We start from the raw sequence: 24,246 nt of genomic DNA, 5'->3' as shown, positions 1-24,246 counted from the left end.
TTTATCAGTTTAAGCAAACACTGTTTTGACTTAAATCTGATATCAAAAGCTCTTTCTCAAGATTAGCTGCAAAACGTGATGCAATTGAAGTTTGTTAATTTGTCAAGATATTCATCAATTGTACACTATTTGAATTAAACCCAACACGTTTTTTAAAGAGATAGTTGGGGAGCTGGAGGTAAACCATTTTTTTAAAATTACTGTCAAATGTATCAGGTGAATTACAAGTCTGATGTATCATTTCACTCCAACTTTTTGTGTTATTCTAAATGTGTAGGTTTCTTTCTTTTTTTTTTTTATATCACTGATTTTGTCGATTGTGGGGAAAAAATAAAATTATATAGAAGTCTGATTTAATTCTTTTGTTACATTTTGTTGTTGTTTGTATTTGTAAGTCGAATAATCATTTTAAAATCATTTGTTAACTTATGTTCATTATGAACCTTTTATGTGTAATGTTTTAATCTTTCTACTTATAATGCAGGCCTATATAGATTTAGTAATCATGAATATAATTGTAAGGATAGGCATTAGCTAAGCATAAAAGTTTAGTTGTAGGTGAAAGGATTTAGTAATTTAGATCTAATGCTTCTTGCAGTAAGTCCTGGTTTTAGATTCATAGCATAGCTAATTCCCAGGCATTCCTTTCATTTCTATGAAATAATCCATAATCGCTTCGAGACGGAAGATCATGGTGACCATAGAGATCTGATTGTGACATTTAAAAGGTGTTTGTGTGCTTTAAAAATAAATAATATAAATAATCTAAATCTACTGGTACTGGTTAAATATTTGAAGGATTTGCTAAGATTCATTGTAAAATAAAGTTCGGTTTTGTAACATAATTTCATGATGTAGATGTAGATCTAGTTCATATTAGATTATATACTATTGGCCCTATTTAGATCTATAGACTAGTATAGACACTAGCCCAGATCTAGATCAGACAACTAGACTAGATCTAAAATATAAATGTTGATTCCAATTCTAGGTTTCAGTCTGTTGAACGCAGTGCCTCGCAATAAGCAAGTTGTTTTTTTTTTCTCCATGAACTTTTTAAGACTTTAAAAAAATATTTAATTAAAAATGAAGTTCGCCTACCGATTAAATCTAGTCAACAACAAAATATTTTGTAAAATTTATTCGCAAACCACAGCTTCCACGTTTAGATTGTTAGATCTAGATATAATATGAATATCTATATACATAGATTATATCTATTTGTATACTACATTTTTTACAATTCTAGACTAGACAATAGAGATTGATATATACTAATATATAGATATATAAACGGCTTGTCGAATGTTTATCGTTTTCACGGTATCTGCAAAATGTTCAAAAACTGGCATATCCGTTTGACACCCAATGTCTGTTGTGACCGTGCTTTCAATTTAGATCTCTAGGTTTTAGATCTAGAATCTAGAGAGGGTTAGAGTGTGTCTAATCAAGTCTAGAGCTAGATCTTGCATTGAAACGGGTAACGGGGGAAAAAGTCGCCTAGATTTGGTTTTGTATAGATTCTAGATCTAATTATTAGAACAGTCTCAATAGAATGATAGATCACGATTTAGATCTAGAGTAGAGGCAGAGGCTGAGAGGGCAGATCTCTACGACATCTCTACATCTTTAGACACTAGTCACTAGATCTAGTTACTAAATTACTAAATAGACTCTTCACTCTAGACCCTACTCTCTAGTCTAGAAATACTAGATCCAGATCTAGATTCTAGATCTAGAATAATTAAGACTGAGATTGAATAGTTAGTCTAAGTTTATATTACTTTGTTTTGATCTGGTAAGTAACTAACTTACTAAGTTAGTTTTTAGCCGCATCTATTCTAGATCTAGATTAATCATTAATGTCTAATTCTTCGCCTCTACTACCTCTACTACTGTAAAACAGTACATCTATGAGTATGATCTAGAGACACTTGAGTCTAAATCTACTTATCTAGATCTATCTATATAATTTATAATTCTAGATCAGTACTAGAGTAAAATAGAGTCTCTAGATTTAGGTCTTTAATAAGGCCCAGATTTAGACTCTAGATCTAGACTGTCTAGTAATCTAGACTAGATGATAGAACTATTCTATTCTTTAAATTCTAAGATCTACTATCGTCTAGCATATAATTTATAATTATAATAATTTACTATCTAGGTCTAGTTTTAAGTATAATCTAATTTTAAACTTAGTAGATATACATTTATATCTAGAGCTATATTATTGGTCTCCTTCAGTCGTAGAACGACTATGGTTCATCTCAAACACTTTTTCATATGGCTGTGGAGCCCTATTTTGGAGAGACACTCCCGTCCACATATATTGCAGGTCAAGGTGGCTTAAGCTTTGGTGGTAGAGGAGATAGCCATTTTTTTGTGTGGCATGCTTTTCTTCAAGAGCTGAGGCCCATGTTTTCTTGCTCTCCATAGCTTTTTTGGTCACCGTCTCTCTCCAACTAGTGCGGTCTAAGGCTATGTCTTCCCAATGGTCAGTATCAATGTTTACTGATTTTAAATCCTGTTTTATCATATCCATGTAACGGAGCTGGGGCGACCAGTTTTTCTTGAGCCAGACGCAAGTTGCCCATACAGAATGATTTTTGTGATGTGATTGTCCTCCATCCGGCGAACATGTCCGAGCCAGTGCAGGGGGCATTGCCTGAAGACTGTAAAGATGCGATGCTGGGAAGGCCTGTTCTCGTGGGGCTCTCAGTATTACACACTCTTTCTTTCCTTGTTATTATTAAGATTTTTATAGATCTAGATCTACATATAGTATTTAGTATCTCTAGATTCGTATAGTATTTAGTATCTCTAGATTCGTATAGTATTTAGTATCTCTAGATTCGTACTGAGTTCTCAATGAATGATTATATTAATAGATCTAGTTTTGTATTTGACTCATAAGTCATAAGACACTAATGACAAAACTCGGATTCGGAGGTGCTTTTAAATCTATTACAAATCATTGCTAGGACACACAGAAGAAACTCTTCAAACAGGGCTTTGAATACACTATAGTTTTCTTGAGCGTAATGCAAATAAGTAGTTCAAAATATTAAAAAATCACAATAATAACTTGCTGACATAAAATAATATTGAGTTGAAATGTAACACAGCGAAATTAAGGCTGCTTCAGTAAAGAATAAGCACACTAAATAATCCACATGCAACAATGACTGAGTGATGGCTAGTAACAAACTATCTGCGATAGATTGTTTCACATTTATATAGTAGCATATATCAATCTTTCTGGATAGTCTCTGATACTGATAGAACTTATTATCACTTTCCAAAGAGTCCAATTTTGACCCTATATTGTTTATATTTAGTTAATGCAAATAAATTGTTCTCCAGAAAAATCTGCTTATAAATTTTCCCACGCACCCATGCTGTGTGCTGTCAAGTTTAACCTAACAGCCTACACACGTGTCAGATTATTTGCAGATGATTGCATAATATATATAACAATAAAAACTACATAAGATACTGAAATTTTACAAACAGGATTAGAATTACAGAAATGGGAATCTAATTGGAGCGAGTCTTTCCACCCAGAAAAACACCAGTTATTAAGAGTAACAAAAAAATTATTATTTTATTTAAGGTAAACCAGTTACACAGACTAAAAACTCAAAGTATCTAGGTGTAATAATAAATGAAAATTTATTATGGAATCTCTATATTTACTGAAATTATTTGAAAATTCAAACAAAGCAATAGGATTTATTAAAAGAATTTTTTAGAAATCAAGTTGGAACATAAAACTAAAATGCTATAGTATAGGCCAATATTGAAATATGCATCCTCTGTTTGGGACCCTCAGCTTAAGATAAAGACACTAGAACAAATACAAAATAAAGAAGTGAGATTTATATCTAACAAATATTCACTTTTAATAAAATTAAAGTAACACCATTAGTAAAATTTCTAAATTTAGAGAAACTTAAGGACAGAAGAATAAAAAGTAAAGTAGCTATAATTCTTAAAACACTGAACCATAACTTACAAATAGAAAAAAAAACAACAACCTAATAAAATACTCAGAAAGATACAAAAATATTTGCACATTTCTTATTCAGTATGCTAGGACGAATTTGTAAAAGTGCTCCTTCTTCCCTAGTGCCATTAGAGAATGGAATGGGCTGCCTGAATCAGCCTGGAAAATCAACGACTTTTCAGAGTTTAAGTCACTGATTAACATGCATGACTAAATTGACACATAAAATGCGTTAGACATAATTATCTTCTTTTTTTAATTAACGTCTGCAATTTTTAAGATACATATTACCCCACTGCCTATACAAACATACTGCATCATCATTATATTTATGCATGATATTGATGTGATAAACTTTTTTTTTTTTTTTTTTGTAATTCATTTTAATTTCATAGTTTACATCTAAGTAAGTAATAGATGGCCAGTGATAGACCTTGTGAGGACAGCTTGCTGCCCAATGTGTCAAATGTCACTGGTGAATCTTAAGTTTACATCAGTAATTTTCTTTGTACGTGTATATGGAACTTACCATTGATTGAATAGCTTATTCTTCTTCAAGTTTTAATTTTCTCATTGTTCTGTTTTCTTTGATTCTTCTTTGTGTAGTTTGCTAGTTTTGGCTGTTTCTTGTCTAGCTTTTTATTTTGAGTTGTATGATAGTGTTTCATGTGCTGATGACATGTTGAAAAGCTGGTTTTGTTTCTGTTTTATTGTGTTTCAGTCATCTTTCCTTTGCGTTCCTCATTGAACTTAAAGCCTCAGTAAAAACACACCACTCTTCAGTCTCTTGCTCGTTTTTTAATGGCTTCCTAGCTCTTTCCTGTCCTCTCAGCTTCATCTAGTATACTGCATCACCACCTTCTTTTTGGTCTTCCTCTATGTCTTGTTCCCTGGGGGGTTCCACTCTAAGGCCTGTCTAGCTCTGTTGTTGGTATCTCTTCTAAGGGTGTGACCAATCCAATCCTCTCTAAGATAAGCACATCTATATTTTTTTGTCCACTCATCTCCCACAGTTTAGTGTTTTCTATATTGTCGTACCAGTGTATTTTTAAGATATTTCTCAGACATCTGTAGTTTTTTGTTGTTGCTTCAGTTATTCTGCATGTTTTAGAACCATACAGTAGAACCACCTTGACATTAGAGTTAAAGATTCTTATTTTAGTCTTGTTGGAGATTTGAGATTTCCAGGTTGGTTTTAGGTGTGTAAATGTCTGACACGCTAGATTTATACGATGTATAATGTCTTCATCTGTTCCTCCTGATACACTGACTACACTCCCAAGGTATATAAAATTATCTACTTGGTCTATGGTCTGAGAATTCAGTTCTATGTCTCCAATTTGTTTGTTGTGTACTTTAAGTACTTTTGTTTTTTTGATTTTTTTTTTTTGGCCTACTCTTTTTCCTACTTCACTTAAAGCTGTGACCTTTTCTTGCATATCCTGTAGTCTGTGTGATAATTAGGCTATGTCATCAGCGAATTCCAGATCTTCCAGCTTTTGTGTGAGTCCATTGGATTCCTTTCCCTGAATTACAGTAGGCTTCTTTTGTAACTCAATCAAATACTAAAAGAAACAGGAGTGGTGTAAGCAAACATCCCTGTGTGTGTTGTGTTTCAGCGCCATTAATAATCCTTTTACTGCAGCCTAAGGACCTCCCAGATTTGCACCATAGAGCATTTGGAATGGAGAAAAGCCTGTGATTTCTTGTTGACTTTATCTGTATGTGAATAATAATAATTATAATGCTGCAGTAGTTTCCAGTAAGGGAATTGTTGAAGTATATTTGTTAATATTTGAATACTATAATAGTAAATTGTGACTGGGAATCCATATATTACCTGCTGCAGTTTGTTTAAAACTAGATATCATTCTTCCATTAGGCAATGGCATGATAATGTCAATAGCAACTTTTTGGAGTAGTTTGTTCATCATCATCATCAAACTCCATTTGAGTCAGGGCTTGAGAGGCTCAAATCTTCTCTTGAAAAAGCCCTGGACAGAAACCCTGCTGTCTTGTGTAGTGCATGAATGTCGCCATACAGGTCGAGAATTTTAGGTTTCCCAGACCTGTCGAGACAGAGATCAGCAAGTCTGGGGCAGTCAAACAGGATATGAGGCACGGTTTCCTCTTCTTCCCCGCAGTGGGGGCACTGTGAATCAAAATTTGGCCACAGCCGCGAGAAATATGAGCCAACAGGGCAGTGGCCTGTCCTGCACTGTGCTATAATAGCTTGCTCAGGCCTGGACAGCCTCCACCACGGGGAAGTGCACCTCATGCGCTCCCAGACTCCACAGGCTTTTTGGGACTTGTCCCAGCACTCAAACCACTTTTCCATTTCTGTTTATTGTATTATAGCCAGGGCTTAATGAAAGCTTACAGCCTCATCAGTGGGTGGAATTTGCCCTCCCTGGTGGGCCAAAGAGTCTGCAATTGTGTTGCCAGTCACACCTATGTGACTCGGTACCCACTGCATAATTACAGGGGTGCCATAGCCTTGTTTAATGTTATGTGAAGCCATGATGACAGTGTTGATATTGGGGGGCTTTGCAAAGCCTGTAGTACAGATTTTGAGTCAGTGACCACAACAATCTGTGTTGCCCTCAAATGTCCCTCGCTGAGTTGAGAGTCAATGACTTTTAAGGCTTCACAGACTGCCATGGTCTCCGCATCAAAACTGCAAACACTACCACATGGTCCAAAGATTTTGACTGTGTAAGAGCCAAGAAAGTTGATGTAGGCTCCATAGCCTGCTCTTCCAGAATCTATTGATGCCGACCCATCAGTGTATGCAAAAATAGCACTGGGCTTGAAGGTATTAATGGTCTCCAGAGCTAGGATTTGAAGGTCGTTAGATGAACGGCTTTGCTTAGTGGCATTAGGGTATACTAATTTCAAGCGTATGTCTGGGGTCATTGGGCGACACCATGGGGGAAGGGGATGAAAGCGTTGAATGTTTTGTCGGTTGGTGGAGAGGCCAGCTTCATCAGATAGTCTAGTGGCATGATGCATAAAAGACTGCATCTAGATACGTCTTCTGCATCTCCAACCATCCACTAGTTTTCTAGCTGGGAGGTATTCATCCAGCCTTTTATACCGCTTATAGCAGGTCAGTACTGACCTTTCCCTCCTAAGGTTTAGTGGACCTATATTAGCCATTATTTCAGCCGCATTTACTGGACTTGTCCTAAAGGTTCCACAGACAAATCTTAGTGCTTGGGACTGTATTTTATCAAGTTGTTCAAGAGCAGTCCTAGAGCCATAAATTTGCACAGGTAGGCTGTAGTCTATCTGTGATCGGACTGCTCCTAAATACAGGGATTGGAGCATGTCTGCTCGGGCTCCCCACTTCGTGGATGCCAGCTTCCGCACAATGCAAAGTTTGGAGTAGTTTGTTTGCTAGTTCTACTGTTTGTAGCAGTGCTTGTATTGCTTTGCCATTAGGACCTTTTATCTGGCCAACAAACCATGTACTGACGTCTTTCTTTCTTTATTCTTGGGCAGCAGAAATGTAGAAAAATTCTTTTCGTTGTTCTGGAAAATGCCATATGTCCAGAATAAGATTTGCTGTGTCTTGATTCCATTACTGTTTTCCCTTACATCTGTGGTACAACTATTTGTTCAATGGTTTCATTTCTACTTTTGCTTCATTTCATGAACAATCAATTAATACAATTTCAGTTATTTATGCTAAGAGTACTGACACAGAGATCCAGTTGAGCTTAGGTCATTTAACAACCATCATGCACTTCTTAGTTATCTCTAGACACTCTAGTTCTTTTATCACTATTATATTATTGATATTATATATTTATTATCAATTTTTATGACTATTACCAAGATACTTGTTTGAGTTAACTTCTAACATCATAAAAGTGAAACAATGATAGAAAACACAAAAAAAAATGTTAAGAGTACTGACACAGAGATCTAGTTGAGCTTAGATCATTTAACAACCATCATGCACTTCTCAGTTATCTCTAGACACTCTAGTTCTTTTATCACTATTATATGATTAATATTATATATTTATTATTAATTTTTATGACTAATACCAAGATGCTTGTTTGAGTTAACTTCTAACATCATAAAAGTGAAACAATGATAGAAAACACACACAAAAAATGGTTTATTTGATTCATGGTATCCCTATTATAATATTTAAAAAAAACAAGAAAAACATTTCAAAAAATAGTTTTAAAAAAAATAAATTGTTGTTGTATCAATTAGTTTATTATTTTGGATCAGTCAAGTATCAAAATTTGGAATAGATCTAGACTAACTACTATAAATCTGCACAATTACAAACATTTTTACCAATTGTTTTTGTTTAGCACAATTTCATGCTTTTAGCTTTCTCAATGTGGTATGTCTGTGGACTAGTTGGAAAGGGTTAGGGGTAAAAAGAAGGGTTATCTGGGTGATTGCTTTTTAAATACATTTATTAAAAAAAGGTTGACGACCGGAATTAGAACTCGAGGGCTAAAGCCTCCTTAAGCAGATACACTAACCACTTTGCCCAAGAATTGCTTATGGGTTTTATAGTTATCTATTGTTAGCTTCAAACCCTAAAGTGTCGACCTACAAAGTATAAAGGGGGCTAATTCAACTTATACCACCACATCACTCAAGTACTGTTTCTTTCTTTTGTTCAAGATACCAAACAAAATAATTAATTACCAATAGTTATTTAACTAATTGGTTTTTTTTTTTAATTGATTCTTGTTTTGTCAGATAAAAGAAATAATTTTGCAAAATTTAAGCTTGATCCGAAATAGGCTATTGGAGAAATGTGTACAAACTTTCAACAGACAGACAGACAAGTGATTTGATATAAGCTTTTTGTAATGATGGATGTCATCCTGCATGTTTCACACACCTTTCATATAGTATAGTATACAAGTGAATTCCTTATCATTAAACCATGCATTCCCCAACATTAATTGTTTAATGATAAAGATTGTGCTTTAATTACATTTCAACAGTTTACCAAAAAATATTTCTTTGCTACCAGCTGATTTATTTACCATAAGTAACATGAACAACTTAATTGAAATTAGTTAAATTTTTAAAATGTTGATTTCTTTATTGACAAACATGAATCAACAAAAAAAAAAAAACAACAACAACATATGAAATGTTTTAAATTCCTGCTATTTAATATAGTAGATCACATTTCTTCTTATCAGTGATGGGAATTTTCCTGAAAAAAAAAAAGATATAGATCTTTGACCTAGTGCAAAGAGAAGTCAAAGTTCATCCATCTAAATATAAAAATAATAGTGTCTTGTATGCATTTCGTGTGTAATAAAACATTCAATATAATTTTTACTTTTTATTTTCTAAGAATTCAGCAACTCCTTATTTGGGTCACTGTGATGCATAGTTCACAAGCTGGGGTTTACAAAATTTCCTGAAAGTTTTCAAAGTCTTTTCCCATTACTGTTTTATTAATGTCATATTAATACTATTTCTGTCAATTTTAATTTCTCTTCTTAACACTATGACCATAGTAAATTATGATCCAGGATAATCACAGTCAATATTTTACATATAAACATTCAAACAACATTACAGAACATTTGCAGAAAAAAAATTGAAATATTTTATTTTAATTTTGTCAGACTTGGACACAAACTGTTGCCATGAAATCCCCAATAGCAACAAAGTCATGCAGTGCATCACAGTGTAACGATGTTAATAAGGTTTCTAGTGCCAGCAGAGAAGGTAGACATTTTAACTCAGTCAACTCTTACTCAGAACAAACTAATGGTCATTTTAGAAGCAGACAAGAGGATAGAAGGACTAATTCAGAGAAGTACCAAGGCCAATGCAGAAAACAAAGCTACACCACAAACAGATCTCAGAAAGATCATTCTCTCGAACCACTTAATTCCACAAACAGAGCTCAAAAAGATCCTCGTAGAGAACCTAGTTGTTCAACAAACATGTCTCGCAAAGATCACAGAGCACCAAGTTATACCAACAGTTCTCAAAATGTACACAGCAGTCCTTTTAGGACAAGAAATAGGGATTTTAATAGGCGTTCTCCACAGTTTGAAAATCATTCTACATCATCTAAATCTTATGTGTCACTTAGACAAAGTTACCATAATAATGTAGAGAAAAATGAAAGCCCAAAGTCTCTAGATAAAAACACAGTTTCTCAAGGTAGAAGCAGAGATTTTAATAGATCTAGTCCTAAGTCACTAGATAAAAGTTCAGATTCTCAAAGTAGAAACACAAAGTCATTGGACTCTCAAAGTAGAAAAAATGATTACAAACCTTCAGAGGATTGGGATGAAGAATGTACAAAGGTTAAAGGAAAGTGCTATGTTGATGGTTCTTTGATGGAGGGACTAAATCAGAAGCAGAGTGATTCTTCATCAGATCAACCATATTTAAGTGGATACCAAGATTTAATAGATTCAAGAGAAAGTTTTGTGCCTTCATCATATCCGCGCAATTTAAGACCATCAAGTGCTAAAAATAAACTTGTGTCAGAACCAGTCAAGCTAGAAAAGGAAATAGAAAAAAATAAACATGTTATAAAAGATAGTGGCACAATCAGTAATAGTAGCCCTCCTAACAAAGATGTCAGTGAAAGTGGCACTCATTTAACTAGATCTCACCGACCTAGTACTTTATGCAGTAGATCAAAGCCCAGATATTTTTATAATGCTGTTGAAACGCAACAAGAAACAGCTGCTGAAGCTACTACCAACATATCTCAAGTGGCCATACTTATTTCTGACACCAATAATGAGCTAAAAGAGAGATGCATCTATGATAGTTGTTCAGAAGTGAGTAGTGACTTTGGAGCAGAACTATGTTCTCAGAGTGAGGATGGCGAGGTATTTGAACCACGAGATTGTCATAAGAAATTCAATGAAAAGCGAAATAACTATAAAAGACCTAAACATTCTAAACCTGTCATGGAAAATGTGCAGCCTCCACAATGCTTTCCCACAGAAGTGATAAGTTTGCCTGCTTCAACTTTTGGGAACAAGGAGTCCATGGACAAAATTTTTCATTTTATGAAATCCTGCTCATCTAAGATGACTGATTTTTTGGGTAGCAGACCAGAGATGTTGCTTAATGCTTTGATAACTGTTAGTATTCCAGATCGTACCTGTGACATTGCTAGTTGTTGTAAGGCTCCCAAAGTATTCACTCATTGCTGCCATGATCATTGGAAGCACGCATGTGTGGCAGAGCACCAGTCAGCCTTATTGCATCACAGTTATCCTCCTCTTACATCACTCCCTCCTCCAATGCCGTATTTCACAGCTCCTCCTTATCCGTATTGGCATTGGGGTTATTGGCCAGAATGGCATCCCCCTCCTCCTTCGATGGTTACTTCTGCTAACCAGATTTCACCATATGATTATTATACATCTGGCACAGAACCTTCACATCATTCACCTGATGCAACATTTTTCCAGGATAACAGCTCATCAAGGCTTGGACTGGAGACAGACAGAGTTGAAGACAAATATAAACACTTTGGTAAGTCAGTTGCATTCTAGAAAATATGTTATAAAAAGTAACAGCACTAAAAGTTTTTATTTGATAACTTCAACATTTCAAACACATCTTTTTTATATCATTTTTTTAGTTTAATAACAGTTTGACTAATAAAAGCTCCTAGAGACCCATCAGTTATTGGGCTATAAAAAAAATAGATATGCAAGCATACACTATTATAAAATAAAAATTAAACCAGATGTTTAATTAGTGTTGGTGATTTCTTATGTGAACACTTTTTCAACTTTTTAAGTAGAGCTAGCATTGTCATTGCAGTTAAAGCACAAAGAAAAGATGTCGCAATGAAGATTTAAATCTAAAAAATTAATGAAATGATCTTTAAAAATTTTAACGCATGTTTCATAATTTCTTTGTTCAAATAAAATACTAAGAATTTCGTTAGTCCTTTAAACGCAAGTGGAGAAAATGAGTTTATAACATTTTTAGTTTTCTTGTTAATCTATGTCAAAATTTCATTTCTCTTTTGGCATTGAAGTTTGAAAACAAATTTGAGAGCCAAATTTCAAATGTACTGAAAAATTAGCTTAAATAGTTCAATCTCTTTAACTATAAAATCTAGCACTTAACAAAGTTGTGCTGAATGTTTTCTAAAATGAAATTTTAATACGAATTGTTTTGTATTTGTCCCCTTTTTTTTTATCATTGACATCCAATAGAAATAGTTTTTATTTTACTTTAGTATACCAGGTTTTATGACTTAATTTGATAAGCAGTGTTTTTAAAATTGTTTCTTTCACTTCTTGAGAATTCTGTTGAGATTGTATTTGTCATACAGTTGTTTTTATGACTGAAAAATAAGCATCATTTAATTGGTGTGTTTTTTCTGCCTACAGTTAGTGACACTCAAAGAAAAATGGAAGAAAAGAATAATGTATCCCAGAATACATTGACTGGACAGACAGAAGTCAGCAGTCTGGCAGAAAGAGGTTCTTTGTATCCATCTAAAAAAACAAGCTGCTCTAGTGATAGCATTCCAAGTGAAAATTCCAACAGGGCCAGTAAATCAAGATCAAGTCAAAATTCTACTCAAATTATGAATTTGGAAGAACATCCATTTAACAGTAAGGAAAATACACTCCTACCAACTCCTTCTTTTGGACAATTTAATAGTTTTACTGAAGTAAATAACTCTAATTCAGCTGCTGACAATGAACAGCTTTTTAGCCATAGTCAGTATTTTACAGAAGAATATAGATTACCTGGTGAAAATAAACTTTGTTCAGCTGCACTCAATGAAAAACAAGTAGGTCAAAGTCAACATTGTGATGAAGCATATGGTATCATTGAAGACAGCAATACTGATTTAACTATACACAATCAAAATAAAATTCATCCAATTGAACATTCTATTGAAGAGTATGGCTTAACTGAAGACAGTAGCATTGATTCAGCTGTACATCATCAGAATACATTTAGCCAAAGCCAACATTCTGATGTTCATGGTTTCAGTGAAAACAGCAGCTTTGAGTCAAGTGCACACACTCAAAATAAATGTAGTCAAAGTCAGCATTCTGATGGTTTTACTGAAGATAGTAGCATTGATTCAACTGCAAACTATCAAAATAAATCTAATGAAAGTATTTATTCTAATCAAGCATATAGTAGTACACAATCCAATGAAGCCTTTGGTCTTACAGAAGTAAATAATGTCAATGCAACTACACATGTTCAAAATACATTTAGTCAAAGTCAGTATTCTAATGAAGCTTTTGCTTTGACTGAAAGGCATAGACTTGCTATTCAGTCCCCAAGTCAGTATGCACCCTACAACTTGTATTCACATACCACTAATAGCTTATTACTGATTCAGAATATCCAAACAGCAAATAGATATAGAGAAGCAGGAGCATTACACCCCCCTGCCCTCACTGAAAATAGCTTCCCATCAGCTCATGATTACATGAAGGCCTGGACTGATTCATCAACTTGGAGGACTCCTGTAGCCAAAGAAGAAAACAGGTGAATAGTCTGTCCACTCATATTATGTGGTTATTGTTTCTTCTTTACATACACACTATTTTCAGTAACTTTTGTCATAATATTTCACATTAAATGTCTAATTCTATGTTAACTTTATTAATTAAAACTTGCTTAGCTTTCAACTCCTTTCCTTGTCTCTCTCTCTCTCTCTCTCTCTCTCTCTCTATATATATATATATATATATATATATATATAGATAGATAGATATATATAGATATATATAGAGAGAGAGATATATATAGATATATATAGAGAGAGATATATCTGCAAGATGTCTCAAGTCTTTGAATGCTTGTTTGTATTGCTACTTACACTACGTCTTTCATCTAGTCCAGTGGTCTTCAACCTTTTTTGGCTTACCGCCCCCTTTTCGTATTTTTTTCTTTTAAAAAATCTGCCAGCGCCCCCCCCCCCCCCCCCTAAGAAAAACACTTATTAACAAGCGTGAGAAGGCAAATTTGAACAAAAAATCATTTATTTATTAATTTTTATGCTATCTATAACACTTATCCTGCATGGGAGAGGCATGCTGGGTTTGCGTAGTCATGTGAAACACTGCACTCAGCGGTAATCTTTGGAATCGAAGGCATTGGAAATATTATCATTATACAAAAATTATGTGAAATAATTTGCAGTGACTACACACAAAAATTAATCTGATTGTCATGAATTTCTTTCAAATCCTAAGATTTTTTTAATATTAGGGCCTACTGGTTTCAGTTTTAATTGTAAATTTATTTTTATTTTTAATATAAACATTATTATTGCTGAATTCACTACAAAATCAATTTTTATTTTATTTTTGTATTTTATTTACAATTTTTATGATTAGATTCAAATAGAAATGAAATTGCGGGCTTAACTTTTATTAAGATATTGCCTGTGAATAGTGAATAGATCTGTTCTTTATTCTACATTACTTATGAAGCCACTGTACAACCACTGATGGTTCCCTACATGTCGTCATAAGCTACATAACTAGACAATTTTGAAATAATATTTCATCACTAACAGAAAAAAGTCTTTTGTGTAACATATGTTGTTTTTTTTTATTAGTATTAATCAATTTTCAAACAATATCATAAGATTTAAAAAATAAAGCTATGCATTTTCTAAGAGGCCACTAAAACAAATCCTGTTTTGCCGTTTTTTTGTTTTTAATATTGTTTTAATAGTAGACTTTTATAATTGTTCAGCAATATTTTTAAATTATTTTTTGGAAATTGCTATATGTTCGTGAAGCCGACTTGGTTACATAACCTCATCTGAAAATGCCGTCATTCAAAGTAGAACATGGAATAATTTTTACCTAGTGGCAATAAACTAAAACTCTTAGCAATATTCATTACATACTAGTGAGTTTTCGTATCAACACTTTGGCAATATTTTTGTTTTAAAAAAAGTGGTAAAATTTTTCCATTTGAATGTTTGCTTTAACGTTTTTTTCAATTAACATTTACATGTCAATATATTAGCATATGTAGATAAAATAAACTATAACCTAAATAGCCTATCATCCTAGTTTGTTTATTAAATCATAAATGTTTTTGCGCGCAAGATCTAAGGACACTATACTCCACAATTATAGCAAATGAGTAAGAATTTAAAAATAGAAAATGGGATTCCCGAACTCAATTTCTAACGTTGTTTCTGTTCTTAAATTAGAAGCAAGCTAACTAGAACTTGTCTACATGTAGTTTGCCAGCTTTAATGTTAAAGTTTTTTTTTTATTTGTTTTGTTTCAGTGCACCATTAGTTTCTTCTTTCTACCTTTATTCCCAGCACCCCCTTACCGCCCCCATTGTGCCCAGCGCCCCCCAACCGCCTCTTTGGCTCGTAGCGCCCCCCAAAATCTCGAAAACGCCCCCTTGGGGGTGATATCGCTCCCGTTGAAGACCACTGATCTAGTCTATACTTGCTCTTTATATATTAAGTTTGATTCAGGCTGTCTCTCTTTTGTAAATGTATTACATTGTCTACATATAGAGATGATAATAGCACATAGAACTTGAATTGTTACAGATATTCAGTGAATCAGATGGCTTCTACTGATGTTGATCCATTACATCAAGGTTATGCTACTGCCCAGCATGCTGGCTATGAATCTGTACCACCACAAACTATCTATACAGCAGAGGTCAAATCTGACAGCAGAAGTAGTTTGAATGCTTTTGTACAAGAGCATAGCAAACTATTGTCACCTGCCAAAAACAATCAGGAGAAATCAGACTCAGACAAACCTTTTCAGACTGGGCTACTGTACAAAAATCAGTTCAAATCCAAGTACAAGCTGGGGTCAAATCTGAGTATTTTACGCAAGCCATTTCATTTCACCAATTATTTGCCTAGAATGGCCAGTTGTTTTGTTTCTAAGTTGAAAGGATCTGATTCACTCAATTGGCGGAAAGACTGTAAGCCACTTGACAGTGTAGAGTCAGGCACAGTGATGGATATTGAAAGTAATCCTGAAACACAGAACACAGGTGAGTTAAATTCATACTTTGCAATGTAAACCATCATTATTATTTATTGTATAATTTACTCTTATTTCATTGTAGTCAAAAGGTAATCATTTTTTTTGTTTTTTTTTTGCATCTAAGCTTTTATAATAATATATATATATATATATGTCAATGGCAATGCTCAGCTCCTTTACTGAGGGCGTTTCGTCTAATTCCGTCAAAACTGGAAGTGATGGGAAGTTGGAAACGGCATTTGGTGAGATGGCTTTTTCAATCTGGTAGAGTTCTGCATAGTGTTCAACCCATCGTTCCATTTGCAGCGCACGATCGCTGATGATTGAGCCATCTTTTGACTTGAGCGGAGCACACTTGCTGGTGTGAGGTCCAAAGGCTTTTCTCATGCCCTCATATAGTCCTCTTATGTTACCACAGTCGGCACAAGATTGAATATCTTCGCATAGTTCCTGCCAGTATTTGTTAGCACATTGTCTCGCTACTCTTTGGGCATTGTTACGTGCAGCTCTGAGCCTTTTTAAGTTGCTTGGGGTGGGATCCTTCTTGTAGATTATCATGGCTGCTCTCTTGTTCGTAGTGGCAGTTTCCATTTCTGGTAGACTAGCTTCAAACCAGTCTTCGCTTTTCTTGGTTTTGTTTCCAAAGACCAGTGATGATGTTTGGTAGATTGTATCACGCATAAACGTCCAGCTTTTTTCTACCTCAGTCACAGAGAAGTTTTTAAAAGCTTCCTCTAATTTGTTCTCAAATTCGGTGCAAAGATTAACATGCTTGCACATGGGAAAACACCCGGAGGAGATGGCATTCCTGCTGAAGTAATTCAGGCTGGAAAACATGCCCTAATCAAACCACTCCATGAACTGCTAAGCTTGTGCTGGGAACAAGGAATGGTCCCCCAGGAATTGAAAGACTCCAACATTGTTACAATTTATAAAAATAAAGGCGACCGCTCTGATTGTAACAATTACAGAGGCATCTCACTGCTTAGCATAGTCGGAAAGGCTTTTGCTAGAGTATTACTAAAGCGATTACAGATCCTGGCAGATCGTGTTTATCCAGAGTCGCAGTGTGGCTTTAGGGCAGGTAGATCTACAACAGATATGATTTTCTCTCTTCTGCAGCTACAGGAGAAGAGCAGAGAACAAAAGCAGCCCCTCTTCATAGCATTTATTGATTTGACCAAGGCCTTTGACCTTGTTAGCAGAAGCGGTCTGTTTGCTGTACTAGAGAGAATCGGCTGCCCAAATAAGTTAAGAAAACTAGTGTCAGCTTTTAACGAAAATATGCAGGGCACCGTTCAGTTTGAAAGTTCTTCCTCCAGGCCATTCTCCATTAAGAGCGGTGTCAAACAAGGATGTGTACTGGCCCCTACACTATTTGGCATCTTCTTCTCAGTCGTACTATCCAGTGCTTTTAAATCCCTGGAAGACGGAATATACATCCATAGCAGATCCGATGGAAGGCTCTTTAACCTGGCACGTCTTAAAGCCAAAACGAAAAGGCGTCGTATCTTGATAAGGGAGCTGCTGTTTGCCGATGACGCGGCACTCGTATCTCACTCACAAGGAGGTCTACAGAAGCTAGTGAATGCCTTAGCAGCTGCTTGTCAAGAGTTTAGCCTTACTATAAGTCTCTCCAAGACCGAAATCCTGGCACAAGACGTCGCAGAAATACCTATAATACAAATTGGGAACCACACCCTTTCAGTGGTGCAGGAATTTACCTACTTGGGTTCAACAATTGTCAGTAACCTAGACTTAGACATCGAGCTGACAAAAAGGATAGGAAAAGCTACCACAGCATTGGCAAAACTCTCCAAGCGTGTCTGGGAAAATGGTAAATTGACCACAGCGACCAAAATCCTAGTCTACAACGCCTGTGTTGTGAGCACTCTCCTTTATGGCAGTGAGAGCTGGTCAACATACATGTACCAAGAGCACAGATTGAATAGTTTCCACTTGCGCTGCCTGAGACGCATAATGGGCATCTCTTGGAGGGACCATGTCTCCAATCAGGAAGTTTTAAGATTGGCCAATATGAACAGCATGTATGCTCTCCTGACACAAAGAAGATTACGCTGGCTCGGACATGTCACCCGCATGCCAGATGTCAGAATCCCGAAAGATATCTTATATGCTGAGCTTGTGGAAGGAGTCAGACCCAAGGGCCGCCCAAGACTAACATATAGAGATGTCTGCAAGCGAGACATGAGAGCCTCAGGCATCAGCGAAAGTATGTGGGAAAACATAGCCAAAGACCGGAGTGCATGGAGACAGACTGTGCGTGCTGGGACAACCCTTGCTGAGAACAAAAGAATTGAAGCGGCTTTAATCAAGAGGGATAAAAAGAAAGCTGCCCTGTCTGCTAGCCCTAAATTAGAGGCATACACATGTACGAATTGTGGCAAAGTCTGCCGTTCTAGAATTGGCTTGATTAGCCACACCAGATTCTGCCCCGTCTCAAGATTAAGCCAAAACCAGTGACTCATTTGGGCGCATCCATTGCCTTTCGAGACAAAAGGAGCCATATATATATATATATAACCACCTTTCACATTGCACTCAACAAAATGCATTATCATTTTAAAAACATAAGACGCATACCTGTAGTAATATTACAGTGGAATCAGCTTAATTCAAAATACCAGGTAACAGGAAGTGGCTTCAAATATTTCAAATTACAGTTTGGCTACATTTGAAATACTAGTACCTGAATAATATGGATGTCCCTTATCCTTAAAGATGAGATTATTTTGTGTTCTATGTTTGCTCATGGTGCTCCAATATGGTGGACAAAGTGTTCACCATAATATTATAGCTTTCTATGGCTTTCTTTTTACATTTGTAAGAGATTATTATTTTCACTTGATTTCAAAGAATTTTAACTTAAAAGAGATTGATGATACATAATAGGGACATAGCAAAGGATAGAAATCACATTACAGTGCTCATAGTTTGGTGTACATGACTGAGAAAAAAAGGGATAGAAGATGCTTCATTCAGCCAGTCCTAGATTTTCAATAGGCACATCCACCAAGAGCAGCCGTATACATTTTTAATACATCATATGCCATGCACATACTAAAAATAAAGTGCAAATAATCAATCCAGAGCATCATGAAGAAGGATTGACTGCTGGCATGTTATGGATGATTGAAAATGGAGTACAGCACATGGAAAATTATATGTTATGACTTAATTCAAATTAATCTTTATTTATTTTATATAAAAAAGGACAAAGAAGAAAAAAAGAAAGAAGAGAAATAGAATTAAGTGAAACTTGGACTTAGATGAGTTTGAATTATCTGGAGATATAAAAAGTTTTTCAGAGTTCTCACTGATTTACTGATTGTCATGTTCCATTATTCACTGGAGCATCCTAGATTGTGTACTCTCAGAGAATAACTAAACAAATCCTTGATAAAGATAAAGATCTGCTAACACTATTTTATAAATCTATGCAAACACATCTGTGACATTTTGGCACATTTTACGCACATTTCTAGGTGTGTATATTTATGTAGGTCAAAGATGTGTCTGTATAGCCATGTAATATTGCACTTCCTTAGTCATGCACCTGTCTTGCACTTATAGCTTACAAAACAGTAACGGGTATACAAGCTAGCAAACATGATTTTCTAGTACATTTTTGATGTAAAGGGTGTGATTTGTTTTAGATTTTGTGTATGTAGACTTAATTTATACCTATTAATCTTTTTACATTTAAATCTCAATCAGTCATAAATTATGAACTGAATCAAATATACCTTTTTTAACATTATAATTTGATATTTATTAAAAAAAAAAAAAAAAAATTCCCAACCTCAGTTTTATACAAAAGTCTGGTTTTAACTCTTTTTCCAGCCTTGCTACCAAATGGAGTTCATTTCAGGTTTTAACACTATACTTTTGTATATTATAATTATTTCAAATAACAGCTTTTGTTGTTTGAGATTTTTTTTTAATAATACTAAGCCACTTTATTAAAATTTCTCTTCACATATCAATTTTAGTTTTGTCTTTTGTTGTTTCTTAACAGAATCTAGTAACTATGAAACAACTTCCTACAAAATTAAAAATTCTGAATTGATTGCATGGCCTTCTTCTGATGATTCTACAAGTTCTGAAGCTCTAATGAAATGGGCTAATGATTTTGTCAGCAGAAGTAAAACTTATACACACAGATTTATCGACAGCCACTGCCACATTGATTTTCTGTATCAAAGGCTAAAGGAAGCTAATACTCCTTTCAAGAAATTTAGAGAAGAAAATGCTCATTTCTTCCCAACCAACTATGAGGGTTGCTTGGCTGTCTTCTGTAACCCAAGAACCTTTTCTTCTGAAAGTAAGTTTAGATGTCTATATAAAGTGTTATTGTAATGCCTACAAAAACTTTATGTTCTACTTTGATAAAACTGTTTGTGTTATTTTATGTTAGGATGCCAGGATACCATAGTAAATCTATTATCTGAAGAAGAAGGTGTCTGGTTCTCATTCGGATGTCATCCTAAAAATGCTGTAGAATTCACTGAAAGCCATGAAGCTGGTCTCAGAAAGGTTTTAAGCCATCCCAAAGTTGTTTCCCTTGGGGAGATAGGACTGGATTATTCTGGAACGTAAGAGGCTTGTTGCTATTTTAGTATTAGATTCTTCTGCCTTTAAAAATTTGTTGATGTTTTTTTTAAAGGCATAAAATCTTTCCTTATTAAATGCCTTGAATAATTTACAAAATTTCTTACAAATATCTTTTAGTTGTAAATGTTATTGGGCTTAAATTCCTAAAAATGTTCATAAAGCATCCTAACATTGATAGCTGTGTTTATTGTGTATCTAAACAATTTCTGGTGGGTTCAAGTTACTGTTTGGATATGCATAGATAATAGAATGAAGTACATCTAGTAAAAAAAACTCATACTACTTAATTCTAAAAATATACATTATTCTATGTAAGAGTTCGAATACATGAATAATTAATTGAGATTTTTTTTTTTATAAATCTTAAATCAACTTTGTCTGTCTGGCCAAAAGTTTGTATATGTTATTCTGACACCAATCTTGGATCAAGCTGAAATTTTGCACTATTATTTCTTTTACTTGACAACACAAGAATCAATTGTAAAAATTAACCAACTAGTTGATTAGCTATTGGTAATAAACTATTTAATTTGGTATCTCAAACAAGGGAAAGAATTTGTACTTGACTGAAGTGGTAATATAAGCTGAATTAGTTCCCTTTATACATTGTTGTCTGAGGCTTAGTGAACACAAACATGAAATAGAAACATTAGATAACTATACAATCTTCCATGTTCATTGAATCTTCGCTAGTACAGTGGTTACCGCATTGGCTTGAGAAAGCTTTAGCCCACAAGTTTGAATTCAAGTTGTTTCCTTTTTTTTTAATGAATTAAAAAAGCGATCAACCAGATGCCCCATTCTTTCTCCCCCTTTCCAACTGGTCCAGACAAGTGATAGGATCATAGCATATTGAGAAAGCTAAAAGCATGAAATTGCGCTTAACAAAAACAATTAGTAAAAAAATATTTCTAATCACAGATTCATTATTTCTAGTCTAGCTCTATTACAAATTTAATTACATGACTAATCCAAACTAATTGATACACTGAATATAAGCATTGTTTTTTTTTTTTTAAATATTTTTTTTTATTTTGCTTGTTTATATATTTTTTAAAACTTTTGAACAGATTTAGCCAGAATGCTGAAACCCAAAAGAGAGTCTTTAGAAAACAGTTATTAATTGCCCTGGAACTGAAACTTCCATTAGTTATACACTGCAGAGATGCTGATGACGATTGCTTAGAAATTCTTCAAGAGGTACCCCATTTTTTTCTCATTGTTAATGCTAGCTAGATTTTATACAGACAAATTAATAGTTGACAGCTAATATAAAATTTTTCTTTAGAAATGTATCAGTCGGAGGTGTCATTTCGGGGATTTTTCATTTCTCTCGAGATAACATTCAGTAGGATTTATTATATACGCTCTTTTGATCAAGTTAAATTTTAGGTCTTAGTTTTTTTAAAAAAAGGAAAAATTAAGGGTAATTAAAAAAGTCAATTAAAAAGAATCAAAATTCGCAAGAATAACTTCTTGTAAATGACTTTTTTTTAAAAATCTACTCAACTTGATTTATTATTACATTTTTCGATGACTTTTAAAATGGTCATAAACCACTAAAAATGTTATGTTGATCTAATACTCTCACTTTGACACACATGCATGTCATTGGTTTTGTTCAGAATATTGCTTAATACATTTCATTTAAACATTGAAATGTTGTTTTTCAATTTTGTAAGAAAGAAGTATGAATTACTTTTTAAAAATTTTTTTTTACTCAAAATGTTTTGATTATATCTTTGTTCATTTCAATACTACAAGCTCAACTGTTTCCCTATTTGAAAGGGATTTATTAAAGTTAGATTTTTAAATCCTGAGATATTTTTGCATTGCACTGATGTCTTTGTTTCTTACTGTATTTTTAGCTTGTTCCACGAGACTACAGGATCCATGCCCACTGCTTTACTCGCAATATGGGTGTAGCTGAACGCTGGTTGGACGCCTTCCCCAACTTGTTTATTGGTCTGACCCCACTCATCTCCTACAGGTCTGCTGTTGACGCATGTAACACTGCTTGCCACATTCCACTTGACAGGCTTTTGCTAGAAACAGATGCTCCATATTTTGTTCCCAGATCAAAACAGAGAGTAAGTCCATCACCTTTTGTTTGCTATTAAATCTATTTCACTATTGTTCTCATGACTCCTAAAGTGTCAAAGATTTTATTAAATTACTTGTCACAATGTTGGTTTGGTATATGCAAATGCAAACTTTTATCTAGTCCTTTTTAGGTCAACTTGGCTATTTGCAGGAGGTACTGTTTGGATCAAAGTCACTAAATGTGATCATTATATTTCAATGTTTCTTAATTGTAAAAAAAAAAGGTTTAAAAAATGTTATTTTTTTCTCAAGTAAGATGTGCATGTCAGAATGATCTTGGCCTGTGGTTAAGACAAAAAAGTGTACATTACTATACCATAATTGTCCAGATAAGAGTTTAAAAGGACACTTTATAAAGAATATGTATTTTATTATTATAATGCTGCTAATATCTCTATAACTGGATAATCGTCTTCATCCAGTTCATTAAAACAAGGTTGAATATAATATGAAATAGAACTGAATATCTAAATTTTTATTTCTCACCAGAATGAATTGAAATTTTCTTATCCTGGATTTGCTTTGATCACTGCAGAAAGAATTGCTGAGTTAAAAGGCTTACCTGTGGATTTCATACTCAAGGCCTGTAGGGAAAATACAAGAAAAATGTATGGAATCTAAAAAAAAAAAAAAAAAATGATGACGACTTATGATAGACTGACTAAGAATAAGAATTTTTTAGCTTTTTTCCCCTCATGTATTTATTTTTATGCTTGCACTTAGTGTTTGGCAAGAATAGAAAGTTGTTAAAATAGGATTAAAATTAGGATAGCTTAATATACATTCTAATTTTGTGACATATGTTCTAAATTATGCAATAATGATCCTAAAACCTATTGACATAATCTCATCATTTTACATGATGTCCATCTCCAACCCATGTCAACAGTCTGTATTAGGGGCAAATAAATTTATATAGAAATGGGAAATGTTTCAAAATGATTTAGACATATTTACTTTATCTTATAAATACTACTTTATTTTTCTTAGCTAGATTACTGAAATTCATATGAGTGAATTATTCATTTTGTTAAGTCACTTTCTAGTTGAATTTAAGTTGTAACTTTACAGCCTACCAGTTGTTTCTGAAATCTATATTTTATTTTATAGATTACTTCCTGCAGTGAAAAAAAAATTTTTTTTTCAGAATTTATTTCTGTTTCTTTTCCAAGACTTTCTCCTCTTTTCTTTGTTATTCCCATGCTGACAAGATGTATACGTAATTCAGTTACAAATAAGCTGTTGTGTTAAATAAGCTACATATCTATAAGAAAGAAAAATGTTAAATATTTGTATACATTTTCTTTTGTTCAAAAAACTAATATTAAAAGGTTAGTGCAATGGATGTTTATATTTATTCCCTTTTTTTTTTAAACTTAAGGTTTAAATTGATTGGATAGGGATAGATTAGATTGTTTGCTAACATTCATAGTTATAAGGAATTTCATATGGCCAATAAAAAAAAAAAAGTGGATACATGCTTTAAAAATTGGCTAC

At 34.0% G+C, this 24,246-nt stretch overlaps 1 protein-coding gene across 1 annotated transcript; it reads left to right on the top strand.

The window, feature by feature from the left end:
* Positions 1-1,657: 1,657 nt before the first annotated feature.
* On the top strand, positions 1,658-23,639 carry LOC106056566 (uncharacterized). The gene is made up of 9 exons (XM_013213375.2): positions 1,658-1,798; positions 9,631-11,515; positions 12,388-13,513; positions 15,558-16,018; positions 20,051-20,356; positions 20,450-20,627; positions 21,717-21,846; positions 22,515-22,736; positions 23,239-23,639. The coding sequence occupies exons 2-9, from the start codon at positions 9,652-9,654 to the stop codon at positions 23,368-23,370; spliced, it is 4,419 nt and encodes a 1,472-aa protein (XP_013068829.2). The 5' UTR covers positions 1,658-1,798; positions 9,631-9,651; the 3' UTR covers positions 23,371-23,639.
* Positions 23,640-24,246: the final 607 nt, after the last annotated feature.

The sequence above is a fragment of the Biomphalaria glabrata genome, chromosome 4, assembly GCF_947242115.1.
Source record: "Biomphalaria glabrata chromosome 4, xgBioGlab47.1, whole genome shotgun sequence".
Taxonomy (NCBI): domain Eukaryota; kingdom Metazoa; phylum Mollusca; class Gastropoda; family Planorbidae; genus Biomphalaria; species Biomphalaria glabrata.
Note: the sequence above shows the minus strand (reverse complement) of the source record. Positions and strands in the feature narration are given on the sequence as shown.